This window comes from Gopherus flavomarginatus, chromosome 8, assembly GCF_025201925.1.
Source record: "Gopherus flavomarginatus isolate rGopFla2 chromosome 8, rGopFla2.mat.asm, whole genome shotgun sequence".
NCBI lineage: Eukaryota > Metazoa > Chordata > Testudines > Testudinidae > Gopherus > Gopherus flavomarginatus.
In genome coordinates, this window is record NC_066624.1 from 54935151 (window position 1) to 54962009 (window position 26859).

Here is a 26859-nt window from a genome sequence, read left to right on the forward strand (position 1 = left end):
AGAGAGAGAGAGAGAGAGAGGGCTTGAGGGTACCCCACAGGGAGGAATTCCCAAGTGCACCTTCCTGAGTTCAAAGGGTTTTTTTGCATTTGGGTGGTGGCAGCATCTACCCATCCAAGGTCAGAGAGAAGCTGTAAACTTGGCAGTTTATTACAAGCCTGGAGTGGCCAGTATTAATTTTTGGAATCCTTGCGGGCCCCCACCTTCTGCACTCGAAGTGCTAGAGTGGGGAATCAGCCTTGACAGCCTCCCCCCCCCCAAAAAAAGAGTCTTTGTCCCTAATCTGCTGGGTAGACACATCTCAATCAGTTTTGTTGAAACTTTCCAAAAATATTCAGCCTCAGACATGTGCAGCATGGACAATTTCAGCCAGAAGGCTTAAAGTTTGGCAAAAGTATCAGCAATTGAAAACAGAAGCTTACAATAGGAGGTGTCAGGCAACCTTAGCAATAGGTGATACTACTAGCGCCCCCTGTAGGAAACAAATCTACATCTTTGGAACATTAGGAAATGTCAAGGCTTCCTTTGAGAGTTGTATCTCATTTGATAACTAACATCCCCCCTTCCTTCTTGGAGGCTGCTGGGGGAATTTGGTTCCTTCTCATCAAGGCCCTGCTGTTGGCACAAGACCAAGATCTCCAAGTGCATAAGGTGGGGAACCAGGATGGGATGGGTAAGTGACATGCCCAAGGTCCCAGGCTCTGGATTGACATTAGGGTCAGGGGAGATTGGGCGCAGTGAATGGGTGACAGCCAGGAATGAAATTGGGAGGGCTGGTCAACCCTAATGCACCTGGCCAGGGAAAGGTTCAGTCCAGGAGGCTCATGTCACAAGCACTAGAGCAGACTGTGCCCCAAATACTCCCCCACCTCTCCCTAAGGACCCCCCAGGGCTGGGGCCTGTAGTTCCCCTGGGCCCCAGCAGCCTCCCAGCCAGCCGGGATGTGTGATCATGAGTAGCTTTGCGAGCCGCAGACAGCAGGCTCGGGCTTGCGGTGCTGAGGGCAGAGACCGGGCCGGTTTGCACAAGCACACAGCTCCGCAGGGCTGTGGGAGGAGGGAAGGGTGAAGTCTGCAGCAGGCCGGAGAAGGACGAGCCCCATTGCGCAGCTGGTGCCAGGGGCGGGAGGATCAGACCCCAGAGGGAAGCGGCCCCGCGGCTGCAGCGGGCAGGACAGGGCAGGGCAGGGCAGGGAGCGCAGCTGCAGGGGGGGCCGGGACTGCAGTGCCGGGGCGCTCGAGCTGACAGGCGCGCAGCGCGCGGGGCGGAGGCAGAGAAGCAACATGTGCAGCAGATCGCTGGGCTGCCAGTGAGCCGAGCGCGGCGCCAGCCTCGGGAGCCCGGCCGCGGAGCTATGCGGCGGGGGAGCCCCGCAGCCAAGCCCGCCCCCCGCGGGGCTCGCTAGTGGCGGCTGGGCAGAGCCCGCCGTGACCCTCTCTCCTGTTCGCGGAGTCTGCGCTCGTCGCGCGCGCTCACTGCAGGAGCCGGCGAGCGGCGGCGCACAGACGCGTGGGGCTGCAGGTAGGTGCCTGCCCCAGCCGGGATGGGGCTGCCTGGCATGGGAGGGACCTCTCCGCCCTGGGGGGCGCTCGGAGCTGCACCTGTCCTGGCCGTGGCTCGGCTCTTTGCATTGGTACATTCCCACCCCAGCGGGCAGGGACCAGTCCATAAACCCAACCACCTGTTTGGGGCACGGGTGCCTCCTCCAGCCGTGGGCCCCTGTCCGTGGCAGAGACAGCCCCAGCCTCCTCTTCTTGGGCTTCATCACCTGCCTCCTTGGCTGCTGGGGAAGAGAGGCTTTTCAGTGAGATCCCCCCCCCCCCCCGCCCCAGCAAACACAGTAGCCGGGGCAGTTGAGTGGAGCGGTGCATTTGGGGATGACGGGTTGGGGGATTTGCTGGGGGCCCCCCGACGGTAGGACAGAGTGTTCTTGTTTACTGCCAACGGGTGAGATGCTCTGTCTGGGACTGCACCCAGTGAGCCCTGCAGGCAGCAGCATGAAATAAAAAGCAGCCTGAGAAGGAAGCTGGGCTTTGCACAATCGTTGTGATCAGAGGGTGAAAAAAGAGGAAGAGTTTGGAGGGGGAAAAAAGTTTGACAGTGAAGCAGCTGGTTTGTATTTTGACATCTGAGGGTGAATTTCAGAGGTGAGGAAGTGCCCACATTTAAAACTAGAACCTCCCCAAAGCATCCAGTTACAAACCTCTGTGTGCCCCTCCCTCCCCCTGTGATCTGAATGGGGACATGGAAGGGGGATCTTGCGGTGGGCAGAGGAGCTCTGTGAACTGGGGCAAATGTTCTGGGTCTCTCACAGAGCATGTCGCATTGTCCTTTTTTGAAGGGTCGTAGGAAGTGGAAGAACCCTGAGCCCATCTGGGATCTGCACCTCAGTTGCACACCTCAGTGAGACTCTCCGGAGATGGCGGAGAAGCTGGCCCCCCGGGACTTGTTTTTCAGGAAGGCCAGGGAGTCAGTGTCTTCCCTGGACTCGGACAAGCTGGCCCCGGCCTCCCCTGAAGGAGCTGGCGAGGAGTCCTCTGACAGTGAGGGCGAGCAGGAGGGCAGCTCTCACAAGCTCATCAGGAAGGTGTCTACGTCGGGGCAGATGAGGAGCAAGGTAAGGGAGCAGGGACCCATTGGTGGGGGTTGCTTGTCTGTGCTGTGGTGGGGTAATGACCAGGATGTATGTGGTGAGTTGGGGGAACCGCATTGGCCAGGGCTTGAGGTGACGGCCAGGTTTATCAGCTCCTCGGCTGGGGGGAGTCAGGGCAACTCTCCTACAGTCAGCACAGCTCCCTGATGAACATCAGCCGAGGATGTGGCCCATCACGTGTTTGTGTAAACAACAGCTCTTGTGTAACACAGGGCAGGAATGCTCTGCTGGAGCCGGACCCTGGGGAGGCAGCGAAGGGAGCTGCAGCTGGGCCCAATCTGCACCCAGAGTCCAGATAGCGACAGGTGCCTCCCTGTGGATACAGGAGCAGAGTAATGCCAGAACAACACAAGGGAATCCTGCTGCTGTGGAGCTGGAGTGGGGTGGGACATTGCCCCCAGGAAGCCAGGCTAGAGATGGGGGATGATTCCCTTCTCACAGCTGTGTGAATCAGGAGGCCAGTGGGCTTAGGCAGGTGTAAAACTGGTGTCAGGGTATTCAGGATCAGCCCCTCTACATCCATGTGTTGAGAAACAGTGAAATGGAACCCAGATCCCACCCTGGCTTTAGAGATCCAAAAGCTGTTCCCTTCAGAGGAAGGTGTGAGGTCCCCTGAAGAATCTGGTATTGGGCATTAAATTGTCTGTGAGTATTTGTCTCCCAGGTTTCATTTCAGCTCAGTGCAAAGATACGGACATTTGGAAAAATGAGATCTGGGTTTGGATTTACCCACATGATCTGGGGGCGTGAGACTCTGGGAGTTTGATTGTCTCCCCAAAGAGCAGAGGTCTGTGATTCAATCAGGTCATTGCTCCTCCTAGCTAAAACTTTGAGTCCCCAAAGGAGAAGTAGGTTCCTCAACTAGACAGAGAGATAGAGGGGTGTATATATGGGGATGGATAGCGGGGTGCATATGTGGGAACGGATAAATACACATATCTGGTGGCAGAAATTGTAAACAAGGATGTGTAAACGTGTTCTGTATTCTTATTATTTATTTGTGGTGTTGTGATGCCTAGAGATCCCAACCATACATACATAATCTAACCTCTTGTGGCTCTGGGGGCTCATAGTACATAAGCCATATTGGATCCCCTGTGGGCAGCCTCTCAGATACTTTAGCCCCTCAATTAAATTCCCCATAAACTTGTCCTGATCTCATCTGATGAGAAAAGCCTTCCAGATTTTACATACTGGCCTTTGGTGGTTGTTGCCTAGGATTCAATGAGAGCTTGGGGAACAGAATAGCAATTAATGCCTTTTTGGTAGGACCTACAACAAACAGTGTTGTGAGTCCCCCTGCCGCCTTTGCAGCACAGCCAATGGTCTGGTAATGCTGCAGTATAAATAGCGAGGGTAGCAAGAAAAGTAGTTAGCTCCGTTTGGAACGCAGGTCAGACTGAAAGAGTCCGTGTTGGACAAATGGCAAAAATAAACCAATTAGTGAAAGACGTTTTATTTTATTTTTTTAAAGAAGATCTTAGAAACAATAGAGAAAAAATCAATTATCAGCCATTTAAAAATTAGCTGATAAATGTTTTTTGAAATCCATCTCCAGGCAGCACCCAGAGACAATGATTGTTACTGAAAAAGATTTAGATGTTTATATGAGTCAAAACAGCATCTGCAATTAAACTGGGGAAGGGTAAAAATGACAAGAACTACCAAACTTCATGCTGCAGGGCATAAACAGATTACCAGCTAGGGGGTCAGGAAGGAATTGTCCCTAAGGAATAGCACTGCTCAATGCGGTGTACTAGATTGTACTCTGTCCTCCAAAGCACTTGGCAGTGGAGACAGGAGCCTGGGCTCCTTGGACCTTTGGTTTGCTCTGGAATGGTAGCTCCTCAATTCTTATTAAAATGTGTTATTGGCAGGACCGCTCACTGCAAATTGGCAGATGAGAAATGAAAGCCAAGCCATGCCCAGAAGTGCCGCAAAGGGGAAAACAAACATGGCGGATGTCAAGAAGGTGGGACTGGAAAAGTGCTCAGGGAAACAGCACATATTGTCTTGTTTATGTCTAATAGCATTTAAGATTTATCTTCTTTTCTTGCATATGCATAGAAAGCCAGATTCTGCTCTGATACATCAGTGTAAATCTGGAGTGACTCCATTTAAGTAAATAGAGAAACTCATTTTACACCAAATTAACTAAAATCATAATGTGAAAGCCACAGAATCTGTCAGAAGAAAAATTAAAAAAAAAGGAAGGTTCTTCATGCTAATGTGGTTCATCTACACTGGAGATTTGCACTGGTATAGCTCGAGTAGGCAATCTATGGCGTGCGTGCCGAAGGCAGCTTTCGAGCTGATTTTCAGTGGCACTCATACTGCCCGGGTCCTGGCCACCGGTCCAGGGGACTCTGCATTTTAATTTAATTTTAAATGAAGCTTCTTAAACATTTTAAAAACCTTATTTACTTTACATACAACAATAATTTAGTTATATGTTGTAGACATAGAAAGAGACCTTCTAAAATGTTAATATGTATTACTGGCACGCAAAACCTTAAATTACAGTGAATAAATGAAGACTTAGCACACCACTTCTGAAAGGTTGCCAACCTCTGGCATAACTACATCTTTGCAAAAATACCTCCTGTGGAGAAGTCCTGAAACTAGCTGGGTCAGTTTCCCATTTGTTTCTAGTCAGTTTCACTCTCTGGTTCCCTGTCCCTAACACGGAGCCCTTGAGTTTGCAATTCCAGCATTGCGGGGAAAGGTTTCAATAATGCCTGTGTGAAAAAGATGACAGGTCCCCCTGTTTTTGGGATGTTAACATGAGCTGCACAGGGAAATATCTTGTCATATCTGGCCTTGGTACGTTTAAAAAAAAGCAGAATCTAAATGTGTATCTTAGAATGAGTTGTTAATAATGTTCCTGAGGGCTGCCATTCATCCTGAAGCTGGCAGCACTGTCTCCATGCTACCCACATCCTGCAGTGTTGCCACCTGAAAATGTATTGAGGACGAGCAAAATGCCCCCCCTCAATCTTTCCTCCCAACTCATGGCATCACATGAGTAAGTGAGTTGCCCCTCTCCTCTGCGCTGTGAGGCGGGCAGTGTGGGCACTAAACCGTGAGGCAGGATTGTGCCATTCAATGGGATTCTGTTGCCTGAGTGTGTGAGGAAACAGGGGTATCTAATGTACTGGATAAGATCAAAGCAGGCTCGTCTGTGCTCTAACAGGCAGATGTTCTGGGCTACTGTGTCAGGAGCTGGGTTCTAGTAGCAATGCTCTCTGCCCGAGTGTTGCTCATCTGTGCCACCTGCCTGCTCACCTGGAGTGGCATCAGCTGAGCTTTGAGGGTAGCTCAGTCCAGTGCTTTGGGCTAGAGGACAGGCCCAGGTCCATGTGGGTGAGGGGGACATCTCGCTACTGAGGTATGGCAGCTCCAGTAATGCATTTAATCACAAAGAAGAAAATAAGACCTGTTGGCACAGCTTCACAGCTCTCTGGCCAGACTCCCTGGGGGGGCACCAGGCCCTGGAGAGGCCAGTGGCTGCTCTAAGTACTAGATGACTGCTGCTGGGGAGGGAACATGCTGTGGGAAGAGTGGTGGAGGATAGCTGGGAGATAGATGTGCATGGTCTACAAGGGCCAGGTTATGGCTGTGAGGAGACTATAGCTGGGACCAGGGGAGCTAAAATACAGCAGATCAAATGTTAAAATGTTCAGCAAGCGATTGAGAAGAGAGGGTTTGTACAGGGTTTGTGCATTGCCCCCGGAGCAGGGAAGCCATATGCAATGGGTGTATTTGCCTGTGTCTTTGGCTGGGGCATGTGTGTTGGGGGGTCTTCCTAGGCCCTCCATTATGCAGTGTTTTTTAAGGAGCTGAGCCCTGATCAGCCTGAGTCTCTCAAGCTCTGAGTGAGCCTCTCTGGGCTGTGGAATCAGTGACAGCAGCAGCAAGGCCTATTGTGTTACCATGCACGATTTCCCAGGATGAGTCACTGCTGCAGTCACCCACAATGAAACAAGCTCATTGCATGACGGTGTCGCTTGGCCTGGCTGGGATTCACACATGTCACTGATGCACTTGGTTCAGCCATACCGAGTAACATGTGGAGGGCAACGCTGAATTAAGCGAACCTTGAGCTGTGTGGGGGCTGCTTCCGCCCCCAGCCTTGCACTGGAAATGGCCGTTTGTTCCTGTGCAAAGGAGGGGGAGAGCTCTGATACAGGGGCATTTTGCCCCCTCCCCAGTCTCCATGGCTTGGGGATAAATGACATTGCACAACTGGTTGAGTGGGAATCTGTCCCAGGGCTTTTCCCTGTCCCAGTAAGTAGAGACAAGAGCAGGCTGTCTGGAGACACAAGCATCTCCTGGCTCCTTCCCTCCAGGTAATGGGACGGTGCTGACACTAGTTAGAATAACACTAGCTGGTGATGGAAAACTGTATTCGTCTGCCCTGAGCCCACCGGAACAGTACAGGTGTGCTCCTCCAGACTCTCCTCCAGGGCTCTGTCCAGTCTAGTTATAACTGGGATGCTGTTCCTCAGCCCAGTAGCTCTCTCTCCTAGGGGCTTTTTCTGATGCTTAGTCTAAATGCTGTGTTTAAGAACTGCATCTCCGTTGAACTGTTCTCCCCACGCTGCAGGCTGTGTGTGTCACCTGCTGCACCACGCTGCACCTCTTTAGGTCTTCAAATCTTTCCTTCTAACTCAGTCAGTCCTGCTCTCGGGCTGTTTTGGTTGCTCCTCCCTCGCCCCTGGCTCCCTATAGTTTCTCAGTATCCTCCTGGTGATGTGAGGCTCAGGACTGAACACTACTGTTCTGATTCCCCACTGCCTTGCCCCTTGAGACCCCCCGATTCCCCACTGGCCCACCCCTTGGAGATCCCCCGATTCCCTGCTGCCCCGCCTGCTGGGGCCCCGCTATCCTCGTCCTGGTTCAGTCATTTACCTCAGTGCGGAGAGCTGTGCTGGCATTAATTCTGGAAATGTTCCATGGTGAAAAAGCTAAACAACATCAATCAGGCTGGGGAAAAAAGGGGATTCATTTGCTGACAAGCAGGACAAACTCCCTACAGGGCATCCTAGTGAGACAAAGGTGCAGAGGGAAAGTTCCAGTTGGGCAGCCATGATTGGGATGGGAATGAGCAAGCGTCAGTGTGGTGGTGAACCCATGACTCCCAATGTCCTGGCTGGGAAGGGAAGGGCAGGGGATTGGAGCTGGCAGTGGCTGCTGTTCACTTGGAATTCCCATGCAGGGCAGGCACACTGGCCCTAACTTTGCCTGACGGCTTGTCTGATCATCTAATATTTGCTAATGCCTGCATGAAGGAAGTACTTGATGGATCTCCCTGGCATGGTGCCATGTAGCTAGCTCTGATGCTGCCAGGACAGGCTGGGAACCTCTGCTAATCTGGGTGGCATCCTTATGCAGGGAGAGACACAGTCATCTGCCAGAAGCCCTAGAGAATCAGCGGAGTGTGGGGGTAACTCAGGGGCATCCGGCCCAGGCTGCTCCAGGGCCACGTTGGCCACTTGCTGATTGCAGCTATGGACTGGGGTGACTGCAGATCCCAGCATGTATTGCTGCATGCCAGCAGGCGAAGCATTGCATGCTGGGCCCAGTGGCTTCGGGCGTATTAATGGGAGGGCACTGCTGCGCTGTGGGAGTTGCAGATGGCATCCCGCAGTGATGCAGAGCAAGGATGGCTTGGCCTTTGCCCAAGTCAAGCTGTGGCTAGGAGCTGGAAGGGTCCCAGCATGGAGAGCAGCCTGCTCCCAGGCCCCCCTGTGGCTCTCCTTGGGATTGAACGTACCTATTTTCGGTAGGTGGCAGCGCTTTTCCCTCTGGCAGCTGCTTTCTCCTGCTCCCTGAGCCTGCTGTGAAGTCTTGGTCCTGAATCCACTATCCCTAAGCTGGGCTCAGTGCAGGGTGTGAGGGCCTTTGCACCTCGCCTTTATGCCTCTCCTGGGGGCTGGTTTGAGCCCTGGCGTGGGTCAGTGCTGTATGTTGGCTGTTGACAGCCCAAGCAGCCGGAGATCCAGGAAAGCCCCAACCATCCCCTCCCTCCTGTGACGTGCTCCCTGCACCATGGGCTCCTGTGGGAGGTGGCGATGGCTCTTCCCCTCTCAGGACTCCCCTTATGCCCGGGGCATTCCTGTATAACCCCTTTGTTGCAGCTGGAATGACAGTGCCATCACAGCATATGTCTGAGTTGGAGGAATGGACCAGAAGGCCGTCGGGCTAGTGGCTGCAGGGAGCAATCCTGCATCAGCAAGAGGAAGTAGATCAAGAAGGCATTGTCTTGTAGTTAGAGCATGGGCCAAGAGAGTCAAGGCAAGCTGGGTTTTAGTCCCAGCTCTGGATGGAAATGTTGTCTAGTGCTTGGAGCAGGTGACAGGGATTCAGGATTCCTGGGTTCTACCCCTGTCACTGACTTGCTGTGTGAAGTTGTGTAAATCATGCCTCAGTTTCCCTATCTATAAAATGATCATTATCTACCTCTTCCCTCTATAAATTCCATGGTTCTGTTGCAAAGGCAGATACTATTGCTTATTAGCAGTGAAGGCTGAACCTCAAAGAGTTTGAGGTTCAATTCAGAGGAGCAGCTAAAAGCTTGGATGCTTAATCTAAAGGTTCTTGGGTTTGCTGAGCTGGGATCTGAAAACTGGCTCGCCTGAGACTTCCAGTCCATCCTGCAGTGAGCACTGTGAGATCGGGGAGTTTCGGAGCCTCAGTTCCTGGTCCAGCTCTTGCCAAGCCGGAGGAGTATGAGAAGTGAATGAAAGCAACACCATGTAACACTGAATGGGAGACCTCAAGCCAGGCTGAGTGCATGGAAAGTTTCTAGTCCTCCCCTGGCACTTATTGAGCAGAAATGGGCTGGTGTATCGGAGCTGGATGGCTGGCTGTGCATGAGGCACCCTGACTAGAGTGATGTGTTCCTTGCTGTGAGGCTAGGGGTTGGCGTCTGGCAGTGGTGGGGGGGGAGCTCTCCAGCTGAGACCCAGGAAAGGAAGCTGCTTGTTAATAACCTGAGCTGACCCTTGTGTCAATTCCAAGCTGTAAAGACTCCTCTGACAAGAAACAGCTCAGCTGAGGGAGGGAGTGTGTTCTAGTGGTTAGAGCAGGCTTCTAGGAAGCAGAATTCCCAGGCTCTGATAATGACTCACTGTGCTCGGCTTTGGACAAGTCACTTCCGTTCTCCATTCCCCATTGTAAATTGAGGATAACAAACCGGGAAGCTAAACGCCTTCCTGTCCCAAAGGAGCTGGGAGAGGCTTGGGGCAGCGGATGCCCCACGGAGCCTGCATGGGACCTTTCCAGCCATTTGTCTTTCTGGAGAGTAGAAAAGGAGGCCAGGTGGGGTGGGAGCGGAGGAGCCGTCTTGCTCAGAGGCAGAAATGGGCCCAAACCAGGATCTCCCAGGTGACACCCCTAAAAGCCCATCCTAGGGAAGTCTGGGTCTGGACCATGTGAGCAGAGGACTCAGTTCCCAATAGTGTCCTGCAGGCCACATGGATTGGTTCTGTCTTCAGCATGGCTGAGTGGGGGAGGACAGGAGAAAACTGAGCACCACCCGTTGCCCCTCAGGGAACGTGGGCACCAGCCATGCCAGGGGCTGAAGACAGAATGTTCTGCTGCTGGCACAGGTGGGCGGGCAAGGAGATGCCCATTCGATGTGTCTGTCTCTGGCAGGCGGCCCTGTGGAGCTGTTCACGGCACTCTCTCTGCATTTGCTCCCTTGATGAGCTGCCTTATTTATCTGGTGCCTGCTCACGTCCCTCTTGTAAAGCAGATGTGCCACTGAACCCCCACCCTGTGGTCTCGACCCGCCCTTGCCTTCAGTGCCACATCCGCAGGGGGAGTCAGCTCTTTCCTTCAGGCCAGCCCTGCTAATTGGGCAGCTGGAGTAGATGGCAATGTCACCCCCAAGCAGAGGATATCTGGCATTTGCAGTAGCATCAGGACTGGCAGTCTTGCCCCTGCCCTGCTCCTCACTGGGCTGGTGGAGCTTGGGGGGGAAGTAATGCTGGTGGCAGCAGCTCCTGCTGGTGGGGTGGCCATGCCACTGCAAATGCCACACTCCTTGCTCTGAGGCCAGGGAGTCATGCTGTCCTAGGGATGGCTGAGGGGGGCCACCCCACAGGCCCTGCCCGGGCCAGGTAGGGGGTTTCCCATAGGTGATCAGCAAGTGTTTAAGCTCTGCTGACAGGGTGGAGGGAGACTGCCAGAACTCAACTCACCCGCCCCTTACCTGGGACATCAGAGAATCCGATTCCTCATGGAGCCCTGCTGGCTTTACTGGGCTGGTGCATCCAGGGCAGATTCACAGCTCCTGTGGTGGAGCACTTGCAGCTCAGGAAGGCCCAGGGGAGTGGGAGGGAGGCACTGGGAGCAGAGCCGGATTAACCTTTTTTGTGCCTGACGCCAAACATATTTGTGGACCCCAGTGGAGCATGGCATGGGGACGTTAGTCCCCAGAGTGAGGGGCCAGCCAGGGGCAATGGGGTATGGCATGGCAGGAGTGGCCCTGCTCTGCCCAGTGCCAGGGCACTATTTACGTATTGGCAGTTGCCAGATGCACAGTGGGCTGCCCGGCCCTGTGCTGCCAGCCTGCCCCTTCCCTTTGGGGGAGGACCCCTGCCATGCCTCACAGTCTCCCCCCTCCACTCAACACTGGAACACCCCCCTGAGTCCCTATGCCCAGTGCCCCCCCTGGACCCACTATGCCCAGTGCCCCCCCTCACAAATGCCCAGTGCCCTGCACAGTACCACTCTTGCCCAGTGCCCCCCTCCACAGCCCCACCACAACTGCCCAGCACCACACACACTCCCTAGTGCCGCAACACACACAACTTCCCTGCAACCTCACAGCCCAGCAGCCCCCCAGAGACCCACTCCCCACCCCCTGCCTCCTGGCCACACTCACTGGTCCTGCTGGGAGGGGACTGTGTCTGCAGGGCTGAGCCAGCAGCGCAGCCAGAGCTGGTCCTGGGACCAGGAATCACTCCAGCCCCTCGGGAGTGGCGGGATCAGCCAGGTCAGCGCCTGCCCCGGCTGGGCTCTCTCAAGATGCACTTGCCTGGAGGGGCCCAGGCAAGCCTCCCACACTGTCACTCTCCCCCACCCCACCTGGCGCAGACTGGCCAGGCTTCTGCACCAGTCCCAGGCAGCTTAGCTCCGGGGAGGCAGGCAGTGGGAAGCAGAAACTGCCCGGAGCTGGAGGTGCACTGGGGTTCAGCCAAGGGGCAGAGAGGAACAGGGGGGATGGGGCTAGGGGGCAGAGAGGAGCCCCCGGTATGAGGAGCAAGTGATGAGTGTCAGGGAGCCAGCAGGCTGGTAGGCTCTCAGGACCTCCTCTGAGCATGGGCCTGGCTCCATGGAGCCACTGGCACCACTGTAAACCAGCACTGCAGGGAGGAATTAACCCGGTCTTACTTGTGCCCTCACTGCCCCTGCCCTGGGAGTTAACCTAGCCTCACTCATCCCTGACCAGGAATTGAGGTATGTTCTCATTTAGAGGTCATCTAGACCTAGTCCATCCCCCAGCGCCGGGGCAGGATCAAGTAGCCCTTGGCCATCCCTGGCAGGTGTTGGGGTCCCTGGCCAGGGCTCTGGCCACACGGACTCCAATCACTGCCTCGATGCCACAGCTGGTGGGAATTTCCTAATGGAAGAGTTTATGGCAGAAAATGGTGATTGCACAAAATGGAACCATTTTTGTGGGACTGGGTCAATTTCAGCTACATTTCTGTAGCAAAATTGTTGCCCTGTTTGGTTTGGATAAGGTCGAAGCACTGCATGTGAGAGAGTTACAGCCCAGACGATAACATGGAGATGAAGTGCATCAACCGGACTGAAGTGAAATGGAGCCATCAGGTCATTTCTGGAATTCCTTTCCTGGGAAATTTTGCGATTTTGACTTTTCGCTGGGATTTGGGTTGGAGGCAAATTTGGAAATTCCAGGATTTCCTGGGCAAAGGAAATCCCTTGTGTGGAGCAGCTCTAATAGGATCAGAAATGTTATGGGCCATTTGACACCTAGCCTGACTGGCCAAACAGCTGCCCTGGGAGGGGTTTGAGCTGGAGCAGAGCCTTTAGAAAGACACCATGGTTTGATTTAAAGACTCTGATTCAGTGTCTGAGGTGTGCCAGCACTCTCTTGGGGAGAGTAGGATTATCAGGAAGGAGGAACTAAGAGCCAGTGAGAGGAAGGGGCTCAGGGGTGTGGGATTGTGCATGAGAGGGAAGAAATGCCATAGTACCTGGACGAACAGGGCAGTAAGTGGGTTACAGTGTCATTAAGGGTCAGTCCATTTTCAAGCAGACACGTGTCAGTGTGACAGATCTAATCACTCCCCAACCAGCCCAAAGCACAATGCAGCATGGCAGGTTCTTAATCGGGAAAGGAAGCTATGGAAGAAATCACACCTGTCTGTGGCTAGCTGTGCCCTTTACTGCCTCTCTAGTGCATGCACAGAGCTTGAAATGGGGAAGGAGAGGGAAAGGTGTTTAAAAGGAAAGGTTCCTTTGATCTGGTTTGTTTAATCATATCCTGTCTTTGTGGCAGTCTCATGGGAGCATCCAGTGCAGAGAGTGGGATCTCTCTCTGCCCCTCTGGAAAGGGGAGAGCTGTCAAACCTTTCACAAAGAGAGCTTTTGTCTCAACTGTTGGAGGGTGTTTGAGTTAAATTTGTTTGCATAAAAATAAACAGGGTGAATAAAACATAAAAAATGACTTCCCCTGTCAACTAATCAGCTTTGTCACTGCTCTGTGAGTTCTCCCGTTGACCCGTGAGTTCTCCAGCAAAAATAGGCCGGACAAGACCTGAATTTCTAAGGAGAAAACAAGCAGAGAAGCACCCTACTGTAATTTGCATTAAATTGTATCCGGTAAGGAGGAAACCAGTCCAGATCTTTATTCACAGCATCTAGCACTAGGAACAACTCCCCACAAAGCAATGAAAGGCAGTTGCTCCAAGATCCGGCACTGAGGTGATACGGGAAGTGTCAGTCTAATCGCAGGTTAGGTAGGAGATGGGAACCAGCCAGGCCCTTAATTCAAATCCTCAAGCAGCTTTCTCTTCCCCAAGTCTCTGTCTTGAGGACTAGAGATGCTGTTCCACTGCGGGGAATTAGAGGCCTCGTCTACACACACATTTGACCTGGTGTATTAAACCAGTTTACTTAAACCGGTGCCAGTCCCTGTGTGAGTGCTCTTGCTCTGGTTTAGCTTAAACCTGTTCCTAATTGACTTAACCTCACCCATTGAGGAGAACCAGTGCAGCTCTGTGTGCAGACAAGTCTGGAGGCTGAGTGCTCAGGTCTTCAGCCCACTCACCAGAAGGGCTAGGACTTTGCTATGACTCCAGGCTACGGTGCTACCCAGACTCCTTAAACACACTCCCTTTCTCACTCAGACTCTGTGTCCCAGGAGGTGGTGTGTGCAGTCTCTATGCTCCTGGGGGTGGTATGCTGTAGCATATTGTCTCTTGGCACATGCCCATTAAATTTCACGGATCACAGCATGAGCCCATTGGGGCAGCCTGGGGGAAGCTTGCACTGCTGTGGTCTGAGCTATCCCTGGTTCTTTGGCCATGGAGAGGACACCAGCCTCCAGGGCTGTCAGTCAAGACAAGAAGTGTGTGCGTGCGGGTGGGTGTGAGCTTGTGAACATGTGCGTATGTGAGTATGCCCAGGTGTGACTGTGCATGTGCGAGTGTGTGCACAGCAAGAGCGTGAAGGTGTGGGTGTGGGTGTGACTGTACATGTGTGCGTGTATGTATGCATGTTTGTAAAGAAGTGCCATTTAGCATCAGCACTGTGTCAGTTCCCAGCTCTTCTGAATGCCCAACTGCCTCTAAACTGGGCTCATCCTCCGGCCGGATTCTCACATGCTCCTGTGGCTTGTAGTGTCACCACTGCCCTGCTAGTTGTAACCAAGTTTGTGTCATGTCTGTGCCCAGGTCTGTACTAGCTGGGCTTTATCAGAGTAGCTGTACCAGTGTACTACGCCAGCACAGCATTTCTAGTGTGGATGCAGCTTATACCGACATAGCTTATTCCGGTCCCCTGAGTGAAACAAGCTTCACTGGTGAAAGTACAGCTTTGCCCTTGTAATGGTGTCTGCACTAGGGGTGGTGTGGCACACCCCTGTCAGTCAGATCACACCTCTTCACATCCCTGCCTGACACTGCTAAGCTCTATAGCGTAGACCTGGCCTGTTTCTGAACCTCCCAGAAGTCCCAGGTCAGCAGGGGTGGTGCAGAGTGAATACCTGCCTCCTTTGTGGGGTATTTGTGAATCGTGAAATCAATAGCTCCAGCCCTGGCAAGATCCAAGTAGGATGGAAAATGACCCACGGAGCTGAAAGTGCTTGCTGAGAATTCAGGTCCCGGTGTATGAGCAGCACACATTTGCTTTCTTTCACTGCTAATGTCTTTCTATCTGCTCCCATCTGGTGCTTGGCAGCCCAAGTCAGCAAACATAGAGCAAGCCGCTGAGAGAAACCTGCTCTAATCTGCTTGCCCACAAGTTAAAGGCTCTAACAGAAAGCAGAGATGTTTCCTTAACCTCTTCCTTAGTCACCAATTTGAGCAGCCTCACTGCTATCCTGCGGCAGGCGGTGGACTGAAGCCCCTTCTAGGAGAGTGGAGAGATGAAACTGACATAGATGAGCATGAAGGACCAGAACCTAGACAATGTCAAAGGGCTGCATTGGCCTGGTCAGTGGGTCTTTTAAATCTGTTCACCGTCCTGCCATGGCTGCTGAAGCAGAGGCTTGGGGGGAAGCATGGACTTCCTTTGGCTTCCCTTTGCTAGCAGGGGCCTGACTCCCCATGATCAGGGGGAGTGGGAGCCAGCAGCATCAGTAAAAGCCACATGTGTCTGAAGTGACGTGGAATGGATACTGCCTGCCTGGCTGGCAGCATCCTTGGCTGCCTGCCCGGCCTTAATAAGCATTAGCCCAGGTGGAGCCATCCAGCATGTTGCTGCTTGAAAGCTAATCTGTCACACTCTACAAGATGATGCTCACCAGCTGCCAGGCCTGATGAAGTCTTCCAGCTACCAGCTTCCCTCCCCACTGCCTTAGGTCACTGCTCCCCACTCCGCTCCTGCAGGGGCTTCTCTCCGTAGCCCACCAAGTTCCTGGTGATCAGTGCTGCAGACGGTGCTATGCTTTCCTGAGGCAGCCCAAGGATGAGGGTTGCATCGGAAAAGGCAGCTGGTAGGATCACCGATGGGAGAGCGAAAGGACTTGGGAGCTCACAGAAAGGGGAAGAGGTGGGCGAGGGAGGAGAATAGTTGTCATCTCCCAGTCAGTAAGGCAGCAAGAGGGCTTGGAATAGTGCCTGGAACTGAGTGGTGGGCTGGAGTTGTATGTGGGGCTAAGAAGGCAGGGGGCTGGGTTGTTACTGGGTCATCTGATCTCAAGCAGTGGTTGCTGCTTGTGCAAAGGGAGATCTCAGCCAGAGTGCTGGCAGGGATGTATATCGGGAGGGCTCTGGGCATGCTGTTGGTCTATAATGTAGCTCAGTCCTGGTCTACACTACGAGTTTAGGTTGAATTTAGCAGTGTTATATCGACTTAACCCTGCACCCGTCCACACGATGAAGCCATTTTTGTCTACTTAAAGGGCTCTTAAAATCGATTTCTGTACTCCTCCCTGATGAGGGGATTAGTGTTGAAATCGACTCTGCTGGATCAAGTTTGGGCTGTGGGTGCAATTCAATGGTATTGGCCTCCGGGAGCTATCCCAGAGTGCTCCATTGTGTTGGCTCTGTACAGCACTCTCAACTCAGATGCACTGGCCAGGTAGACAGGAAAAGCCCCGCAAACTTTTGAATTTCATTTCCTGTTTGGCCAGTGTGGTGAGCTGATCAGCACAGGTGACCGTGTAGAGCTCAGAATCGCAAAAGAGCTCCAGCATGGACCGAACGGGAGGTACGGGATCTGATCACTGTATGGGGAGATGAATCTGTGCCATCCGAAAGATGAAATTCCAGAATATTTGAAAAAATCTCCAAGGGTATGAAGGACAGAGGTTATAACAGGGACCCGCAGCAGTGCCGTGTGAAACTTAAGGAGCTCAGGCAAGCTTACCAAAGAACCAGAGAGGCAAATGGTCGCTCTGGGTCAGAGCCCCAGACATGCTGCTTCTATGAAGAGCTGCATGCCATTCTAGGGAGTGCCCCTACAACTATCCCACCCCTCCTCCTCCTTCCTTCCCTCCTCCCCCACCCCTCCTGGGCTACCTTGGCAGCTATCCCTCCATTTGTGTGATGAATTAATAGAGAACGCATGAATTTGAAACAGCAATGACTTTTATTGCCTCTGCAAGCAGAGATCAAAGTGGGGAGGGAAGGGTGATTGGCTTACAGGAAAGTAGAGTGAACCAAGGGGCCGGGTTTTCATCATGGAGAAACAAACAGAACTTTCACACCATAGCCTGGCCTGTCATGAAACTGGTTTTCAAAGCTTCTCTGATGCACAGTGTGCCCCGCTGTGCTCTTCTAACCACCCTGGTGTCTGGCTGCGCATAATCAGTGGCCAGGCGATTTGCCTCAACCTCCCACTCTGCCATAAACGTCTCCCTCTTACTCTCACAGATATTGTGGAGTACACAGCAAGCAGTAATAACGATGGGAATATTGGTTTCACTGAGGTCTAACCGAGTCAGTAAACTGCACCAGCAAGCTTTTAAATGTCCAAATGCACATTCTACCACTATTCTGCACTTGCTCAGCCTATAGTTGAACTGCTCCTTACTACTGTACAGGCTTCATGAGCCATGGGAGCAAGGGGTAGGCTGAGGTAGGTGGGGTAGCTGTGTGGTGCTGCCGACTGGGAGAGCAGCCTGAGGCAGAAGCCTCCAGCTGGCATGATATTCCAGGCAGGACTGAATCTCCATTAGAGGAAACTTAAAGAAGAGAATGAGCTGGAGTCATTCCCATTTTTGTTCAGGTGCCCCCGACCGACCTCACCGAGGCCAGCCAGGAGCACCCATATCTGCCCAGGCACCCTCAACCAACCTAACTGAAGTCGGCCAGGAGCACCCATGGGACGACGACGACGATGGTTAGCAGTTGTATTGCACCATCTGCCGTCTGCAAGGCAAGGCAAGGCAAGAGGATGCTGCTGTGTAGCACTGCAGTATCGTGTCTGCCAGTAGCACCCAGGAGACATATGTTGACAGTGAGCTGAGTGGGCTCCATGCTTGCCGTGGTATGTTGTCTGCACGGGTAACCCAGGAAAAAAGGCGAGAAACGATTTTTTGCTGTTGCTTTCATGGGTGGGGGGGCTGACGACATGTACCCAGAACCACCCGCAACAGTGTTTTTGCCCCATCAGGCACTGGGAGCTCAACCCAGAATTCCAATGGGTGGAGGAGACTGTGGAAACTGGGATAGCTACCCACAGTGCAACGTTCCGAAAGTTGATGCTAGCCTCAGTACTGTGGATGCACATTGCCAGCTTAATGCGCTTAGTGGGGACATATGCAATCGACTATATCAAATTGATTTTTAAAAAATCGACTTCTATTAAATTGACCTAATTTCATAGTGTAGACGTACCCTCAGAATGTCTGGAGGGGGGAAGAGGGGCCTCTAGTGGTACTTCTAGGAATAATACTTCTTAGTACAGGAAGTACCTGTTGGACTACAATGCTTGGAATCTTGCACAGGAAGTTGTATGTGCCCATGCTGGGAGAACGGATTTGCTAACCACACACCTGCTGGAAGGGTACGTCAGGCAGGAGCTGCCTTCCAGGCTCACCTTAGGTGTCTGCTAGGATGGCAGATCGTGCTAGTCTGTGTTGCCCCTTCGTGTGGGCTCCCCAAACATGGGGCATTGAGAAAGTTGTTTGTGCCTAATTTTGGCTTTGAATGTTTTGTTTGACCCTTAGTCACTGCCTTGGAAGGGTTCTTTGGAAATGTCCATTTAATACCTTCAGCCTTGTTAGCCTGTGGAACTCCTTGCTACAAGGTGATACCGAGTCAAACTGCTGATGTATCATAAAAGGATTATCTTCCATTGTTGTTTGCAGTGCTGTTGTAGCCTGGTTGGTCCCAGGTAGTAGAGAGACAAGGAGGTTGAGGTAATATCTGTTATGGGACCAGCCTCTGTTGGTGAGAGAGAATAGCTCGAAAGCTTGTCTATTTCACCAAGATAAGTTGGTCCTCTCCTAGATATTCTCTCGCCCACTGTGTCTCTAGAGAAGGAATAGGCACAGATATGGGGAGAACTGCTCAGTGCCTGCAGGACACCTCTAGAACACAAGGACTTTCCTTGCTACAGGGCATGAGCAGGAAGAAATTTCCTCCCATGAAATACGAATAAACAATATGGTGTATCAAGGGAGTTTGACAACTTCTAGTGCTTGGCGCTGGCTGTGCCAGACTGAGTACGCTGCATCAGCTCATTGAACTGTTCTGCCGTGGCAGCTCCTGCCCTCCTAGAGACGCTTATCAAGGCAAATTGCTCTGGCTAGCATGTCAGCCATGTCATTGATGTTCATGTCATCTGCATTAGCACAGGAGCCTTTGTCGCCCTCTAGTGACTGGTCACCTAAGAGGTTAATGAGTCAGCTGCAGGGGCTAAGTAGGTGGCTTGGGCCTTTTGCTCAAGCAGCAGCAGATTGTGCTCTTAATGCCTAAGGGTACGTCCAGACTACCCGCTGTATTAGCAGGTAGCAATGGATTTATCGGGGATCGCTATATCATGTCTCATCTAGAGACAATATATCGATCCCCTAACGTGCTTCCTGTCGACTCTGGAACTCCACCAGAGCGAGTGGCGGTAGCGGAGTCGATGAGGGAGCCACGGCCATCGATCCTGTGCCGTGAGGACGGAAGGTAAATCGGAATAAGATATGTTGACGTCAGCTACGGTATTCCTGTAGCTGAAGTTGCGTATCTTACATCGACCCCCCGCCCCCTAGTGTAGACAAGGCCTAAGTTCCCAGTTCAAACCCTGGTGTTGGCCCAGGTGGGGTTGGTTATATTAGCTTGGGGGAAACGTGCAACGGGAGGTTTGTTTTATTCCTTTCCTTGGCCATAAGGACTCTGTGTTCTCTCCTGTGGAATTCTTCTGAATGCTGCATCTCAGCCACTCTGTTCTATGCCTCTGATTCCGTACTCTCCCTCCAGGGGTGAGGAGGGTCTCGCCTGCCTTCCCATCCCCTGAATGCATTCATTTGCAAGCCTCCTGCATTCAGCCCAGCGGCATGCATTCCCTTTGCTCTTCTGCTGCCAGGGCTGATCTGGAGCAGCCAGGACAGCTTAGCGCTGCTGCCACCCCGGGTAGAGCTCCTCAGAGCATACATTACCCGGCTCCACCCCAGGAGCCTGCCAGGGCTAGGACCCCAGCGGGGCTTTGCCTGTCAGGTGGGCCCGGGCTCCTGCCTGAGACTGCTCCAGTTTCCTCTCTGGCTAAGATGAGGTGATCAGAGCTCCTGTGTCAGGGGCTGATCAGCCACAGGGTCAGCAAGGAAGAATCCCCTCTTCCTGCCTCCCCGTAAACCATTGCACAGTTGGGCACAGAGGGGGGACCTCTGCTAAAGGGGAGGCAATGGGGGCTAGTGGATGGAGCACAGGACTGGGATTTAGGAGTTCCCAGCAGTTCCCAGCTCTGCTACTGGCCTACTAGATGATCTTGGGCAAGTCAGATCACTTTCCTGTGCCTCACTTTCCCTATCTATATGATGGGTATCGTGATGCTGCCCTTCGTTGTAAAGTGCATTGAGACCTCCTGATGGGCAGAGCTAGAGATTATTAGCTCTTAGCAGGAGCAGAGGGTCTATGACATACAGTTGGGCAGTTCTCATTCAGTCCAGTCCAGGGCAGTACTATGCACACACAAACTCATAACACTTAAAAGGCAGGGCTCTGACATTTGTTCCCTCCACTGCACACAGTGGCGAGAGGAACGGATCCTGGGAAAGGCTGTCATTTCCTTCGCGGGGAGCTAGCTGTTTCTGCTGTCTGCTCCCCTGGGCTTTCCAGGGGCACGGCTGTTGGCATCACTGGAGGGCCAGAGCCAAGGGGCAGCGCTAATGTGTTCCAGCCACTAGTGTGAGGCCTGGGCAGTGGCTGAAATGCTGCTCATTATTGCACCTTTGGGATCTGGCCCTGCAGGTGCCGTGTCTGGGAGCTTCCACTGAGCGCCCAAAAATTTGGGGCCTGGAGAGACTGCCAGAGCAGGTCCATTGTTTGCTTCCTTTTGCATGACATTGTTGGTGATGGCAGCTGTCATGTGCTCTGGAGAAGGGTGGATTTTAGCTCCCTACTGCAGCTTAGAACAGAGGGGGCGCAAGGGGCCAGGAGAGAGTTTTTATGTAGATCCCACCAAAACTGAGTAACTGGCCCCAGTGCAACTGTGAGTGGCCAGCTGCCTCCCAATTTGGGTTAAGAGGGCACCTGGGCCATATAAATGGGCTGACTGAGAACAGATGGGGAGGCAGGAAAGGGCAGGTGAGAATTACATGTGGAACCTCTCAAGTTACAGGAAAGCTGGTGCAAAGGTCCCTAGAGGAGCAGAGACAGCTTGGTCAGGAGGCCAATGGCTGTGCTGCTGAGGCAGGCCTCATGCAGGTGCTGGTGATGGGGCTTTGTGACGCTAGCAGTGGGATGCCAAGTCCTGTCCCAACAAGGAAGGCCAGCAGGCAGAACACTGTGGGAGCTGCCTCCCACCCCGGAGCATGCTCTATGACAAGAACCTTTGTTAAAGTTCTCAAGGCAGCATGGCCAACTTCAAAACTCTGGAGATTCTTAATAAACTAACAACTTCAGGTTCTGATTCTTCGCTGGCTGGCATGTCAGCCTTTAGGCTGCACTCAGGTGGTGTTTTTAAGCTTTTCTGTGCTGGGGAGGCTGGGCACTTACTTTTGTAATGACAGCTGAGAGTCCAATGTCATCCCATAACTCCAGGAGCTGGGCCTTTAAGAAAAATAACAACTATTGTGAGATGCAGGATAACATCATGAGAGTCCGTGATGCTGTATAATGGACGATTGGCTTTGAATCGAATCTGTCTGTCTTCTCTAGAGAACATTCCCAGGCTAGACTATAACTGTTTAATTTGGGACTTGCGTTCCCTGCTCAATGCAGAACCAATCCCCAGACAGATTTTTTTCCCCCAGATCCCTAAATGGCCCCCTCAAGGATTGAACTCACAACCCTGGGTTTAGCAGGCTAATGCTCAAACCACTGAACTATCCTTCCCTTGATATTTTAAAAATATCAAGAGTGGTCTGGCCTTTCCTGGTTTTGCTGTCAGACCTCTGGATCTGAGCCTTCATGGCTGAAATGAAGGGTCTTGACTCTTTAACAGAAGCTTTCTTTCTCCAAAGTGTTCAATAGTTGCTGAGATAGACAAACTGAACAGTTTTGCACTAGCTGCCTGCCAGTCCCTTCCCAGCTCAGCTACCATATTACTCATATTACCTTTATCTGTGACCTCTGTAATCACCTCTAGCTCCATTCCTGGTCGAGCCAGGGCCCAGGTGATAACGACAGTGTGCTCCTACCCAGGGTTAACTGACATTGGGATGATACCACTGGCAGCTGGTCTCCAGTCCCTGCCGTGGGAGCTGCTGCACGAGGGCAATGGGAGACTTTTTGACTGGTGTTAGTGTGGCTGAGACCATAGAGCAGGGGTCGGCAACCTTTCAGAAGTGCTGTGCCGAGTCTTCATTTATTCACTCTAACTTAAGGTTTCGCGTGCCATTTTAACCTTTTTAGAAGGTCTTGCTCTATAAGTCTATATTATATAACTAAACTACTGTTGTATGTAAAGTAAATAAGGTTTTTAAGATGTTTAAGAAGCTTCATTTAAAATTAAATTAAAATGCAAAGCCCCCCAGACTGATGGCCAGGACCCGAGCAGTGTGAGTTCCATTGAAAATCAGCTCGTGTGCCGCCTTTGGCACGTGTGCCATAGGTTGCCTACCCCTGCCATAGAGCCTTCCAGGGAAGACAAGACTGGAATTTTTAACCTAAAAACCCAAGAAGATCCTTTTTTAAAAAACAAGCAAAGCAAACCCCCTTTTGGCCTATTTTTCTCCACCATAAAGGAGCATCAAAGGGCATGAGCTGCAATCCCTGCATGATGCAGGACGGGGCAGGATTTGGGGGGAAGAAAGGACAAAGCAGGCTCTGAAGCTGCGGAGAAACTGGGCATCATCCTCCTGAACTGGGGCAGAATGGGAGGCTGGGTAATAATAGCTAATAGTGCTGTGGTGACTAGAGATTTCCTCTGCTTAATGAGCCCATTCCTGACCAATTGTGGCCTGGCCCTGGGGTGGCTGCTGCTGCCTGCCCCCCTGTGTCTTGCAGGAGAAGAAGTGACCCAATTAGCTGTCCTTTAATCAGAAATCCTCAGAGTGAGGTGGGGGGCCCAATTAAGTTCTCTCCAATCAGCTCCCCCAAGGCTGGAGCAGATAGCCAATTAACAGACATTTAATAGGAGAAGCCAGAAAAGGAAGCTGCACATCTGCCTTTCTCTAGTTGACCGTGCTCCAGGCAGTGAGCTGCTTTGCAAGCCAGAGCCTCCCTGCTCATGTGCTGGGAGGTTAATTGGCTTAACAGGAGGGGAGGAGCAGAGCCCAGAGTGGCCTATTTCCCAGCCCCCATTTATCACTTAGTGTGTCTGCCCTCATGGCAGAGAGCCACCCAATGCCCTGGCTTTGAGAACCATTGTGTCTGATGGCAGGGCTGTTCTGGGCCCAGGTGGGTGCTGCAGGAGATGGTGATTGCTGGGCACAGGTGGTATGCCTGCTGCAGGGCACAGGCCAGTTCATATCTGTGTAGCTACCTGAATGCTGGGGGTTAGACCAGCGGAGAACATGGCCCATGGGGCTGAGCAGGCTCTTGACTCAGGCTGAAGCCTGTGGTGCTTGCCTATGGCTTTCTGCATTCTTTGCCTTTCCAGGCAGAATTTTTGTGATTCCCGGAATGATGGGGCTGCCGTGGGCTCTGACGGGACAGTGCTGGCACTCTACCTGTTCTTCCATTCAGGATTCATGTGATCACAACAAAGGGATGGGGGAGCTGGGAGCCTCATGGGTGAGGGTGGAGTTCAGTCTCTCTGTCATTTCTTTTGCCTGTGATTGGCTGACAGCCCTTCCCATTGAGGCAGAGCCGTCTGCTAGACTGTGCCTTTCACAGCTCCGTGTGGTGCTCATCTTGTGGTGATGTCAGTGGTCTCAGAGCTCTAGTGACTGAGGCATTTTGCCCCCACTCCTTTCCCAATGAGTCAGCCCTCCACAGCTCTTCAGTACATTTGCTAGGACAGCACTAAACAATATTGTGAATAATTTAACTCAACTGCAGTAGCTAAAACAAGGGAACAAGGCTCATCCCAGGTCACATTAACCTGGCTTTATTTTTGAGCTAAAAGCCTGGATCCAATTAGCACAGCCCTTGGGGAGGTTCTGATTCAGATCTGAACTTAGCAGCTCTGGCCCAGCCCTCTTTAATTTATTGTTGGGTCTGTGACACACTTGTGAAGTTCAAGGGGTCTGCTGGGCGTTAGTGCAAACGAGGGAGGTTCTGTTGTGTAGACAAGGAACGGGTCAGCGACTCCAGCCTGCAACTCAGCACCTGAGAAATGGTCCCAGATTGGTGGGGGTGTCTCAGGTGACAAGTCCTAGGTGAGTGGGCCTAGATGGACAGTGCTCACTGACTGAATGTGACCAGGCTGGCCTAGGGAAGTGAGGCTCTGCTCTTGATTACGCAGATTTAATTTCCCCTGGAGGCAGGCCTGGCTGGTCACTGGGGTAGTTCCCTGCCAACAGTTCTGCTGGCACTTCCATCCTCCAGGGACTTTGCTCATCCTCAACCCTCCCAACTTCAGTTTGTCCAAACTTTGGTGACTTTGCCCCTCCTCTCATCCCCACCAAAACACCCCCCGCCCCCGGCCCAATCTCCCTGGTGGGGGAAGGGTGAGAGAGCGACTGAGCCACAGACATTGGTCCTGTCACTTACTGCAAGCTAGAAGGTGCTCAGATCCTGTGGTGATTGCGAGGGGAATAGACTAGACCTTCCCTGGCTTCTTAGCCATTCCTGGCTCTCTCCAAAAGCCTCCAGGTCCTGCACCCTGTGCTCTGTAAACATCAGGCTTCTTTCTGCCCCCCATCCCCCACACCTTCAGATTGCTTCTACCTTCCAGAATAGCCTCCCTGCTTCTTTGATGTGACCCACTTCTTTTGTGACCTCCTGTACAAGACTTAGCTCTGCTTCCTGGTAGCTTGACTCCTACTCTTCCTCCAGCTGCAGAACCATCAAATCTCCTTTCCCGAGTCTCCGTCAATCCCTGCAGCTAATCATTCTCTCTGACCAGTGCGTACTCGCCCCCTACATCGCTCCCCTCTCGCTGCCATGCTACATCTACAGATGCTGCTTGTAACCTACATAATTTCTTTTTCTTTGCCTCTATGGCCTGTAACAGGTCGTGAACATCATGCTGCGCTGCTTTTGTCTGGGTGGTGCTTTAGAAAATGAAATGGCATTGTGCTAAGTGACAATGCCAGCTGCCATGTTCAGGTGCCTCTGGCTGGAATGAATGGATCACTGATGGCTTGAAAACTGCGTCCCAGCTCCACCTACTTATTGCTGCCTTTCATATTATTTACCAAATGCTCATGCACTCCAGGGCCCTGCAATTTCCCTGCTTCAGGAGGCCCATTGTTTGTGAGTCTCTTCTTAACAATCACTCCCAAATTAGCTTCAGGAAAAAAAAGATAAAATGGTACTTTAGCGCTTTTTAAACTTAAAGTAGAAAAATCTCAATTAAAAGCTCCTTGTTATTTGGAGCCCTCATGAGCCAGTTAATCCAGCTTTTAAGTCCCCACATGACTTGCTGGGATGTTTTGCTTTTGTTGCTGCACTGACCAAATGTTTGTGAAGTCTCTTGTCTACCAGCCAGGGCTTGGAAGATTTCATTCATTGATTTCTTATGTAGCCTGGCCAGTTAGATGATACTCCCCTCCTACTGGGTAAGTTTCATATTGACATGCCTCTGGGTTGTGCTGTTTTTCCCCTGCAAAGCCTCAGTTTGCCCAATTTTGTGCATATTGTAGTGCTTGGCAAAAGGAGTTGTACAAAGAGTTGGCATTGCATTAGCAGGGATGTTACAACCCAGGGTGCCTTGTGTAGTCGCTCTATTCACGGGGAGCTGAATACCTGATGGGAAATATTGGTCAGTTAGTCTGATCCCACAGGCAGCACCTGCCTGCATGGGAAACGGACAAGCCTGAGATTTCCATAGGCCGACTCCTACTTGCTTCTCAGTGCCATTGTGACTTGTGAGCTTGGACTCCCCTGTCTCTGGGAACCCAGCTCAAGACACCTGATTTTCAGACCCTGCTGAGCACTTGCCCTCTGAAAATCTGGCCACTTTAGTGGGCTCCAGTTGGGCACCTGAACTAAGCAGTCACTTGTTTTTTCAAAAATCAAAGCCACATTTTCATTCCCAAAGGAGACACTACCTCTTCCTTAGACCACAGCTTTGCTGCCTGCGTGTGATCAGACTCAGGTCTGCTAATGTGTATGACAAAAATCAGACTGTGCTCCTGACCCCTACAGAGACAGCCCAGCTACAGGGAGGGAGCTGAGTTTGATGCATTCTTGGGCATCAGTCCAATCAAGGACACCTGTGCAGTCCGGCGGGCATCAGGGGGGCAGCACAGCTGTCACTGAGGTCAGGATATGGGCTGCCTAGTTTTGTTACCGGTGATAATTCGTGAGATGGAAAGAAGCCAGCTTGGGTCTTGTGTTGCAGAGTGAGTTTGCAGGCCCATAGTTCAGATGCCGTGAGAGCCTGGCAGGAGTGCAGTATGAGAACCTAGGCAGACACACAGCGAGAAAACAGCTTCCAAATGCTCTGAAGAACTAGCTTGTAACCTGAGCCCATGGAGTCAGTGCAACCTAATGAACACAGGGTCCCATAGAACCTTATCTGTCCCTTTTCAGAGCAGTGCCGCATTGTAAATCAGGAGCCGGGAAGGCAGCTTTCGATCCCTGCTGTGATCCATGCTCATGACAGTGGGGCTCCAGAACTGACCTCATGGCCTGCCTGGACAGAACATCCTTCCCCATTCACCCCCCTTGGTAGCCAGCACCATGCCCAGGTGTTCATGCCCCCAGCGAGGGCAGATGGTCTGAGGTAGTGGATGGAGACTGGGATCTGGGTGCGACTTCTGACTGTGCTGCTGGCTGCCCTTGTGCCCTTGGGGCATGTCT

At 52.3% G+C, this 26859-nt stretch overlaps 1 protein-coding gene across 9 annotated transcripts in view; it reads left to right on the forward strand.

Annotated features, from left to right (window-relative positions):
- The first annotated feature begins 589 nt into the window (after nucleotides 1-589).
- DGKK (diacylglycerol kinase kappa) overlaps nucleotides 590-26859 on the forward strand; it is a 188033-nt gene continuing 161763 nt past the window's right edge. For 3 of the 9 annotated variants that reach the window (XM_050965367.1, XM_050965368.1, XM_050965369.1), the window contains exons 1-2: nucleotides 1244-1521; nucleotides 2342-2617. In XM_050965367.1, the coding sequence (XP_050821324.1) occupies nucleotides 2420-2617 (198 nt within the window). In that variant the 5' untranslated portion in view covers nucleotides 1244-1521; nucleotides 2342-2419. Of the gene's footprint in view, nucleotides 674-1243; nucleotides 1522-2341; nucleotides 2618-26859 lie in introns of those variants that run through there. The other 6 variants (XM_050965365.1, XM_050965371.1, XM_050965373.1 and 3 more) reach the window with 3 other exon arrangements.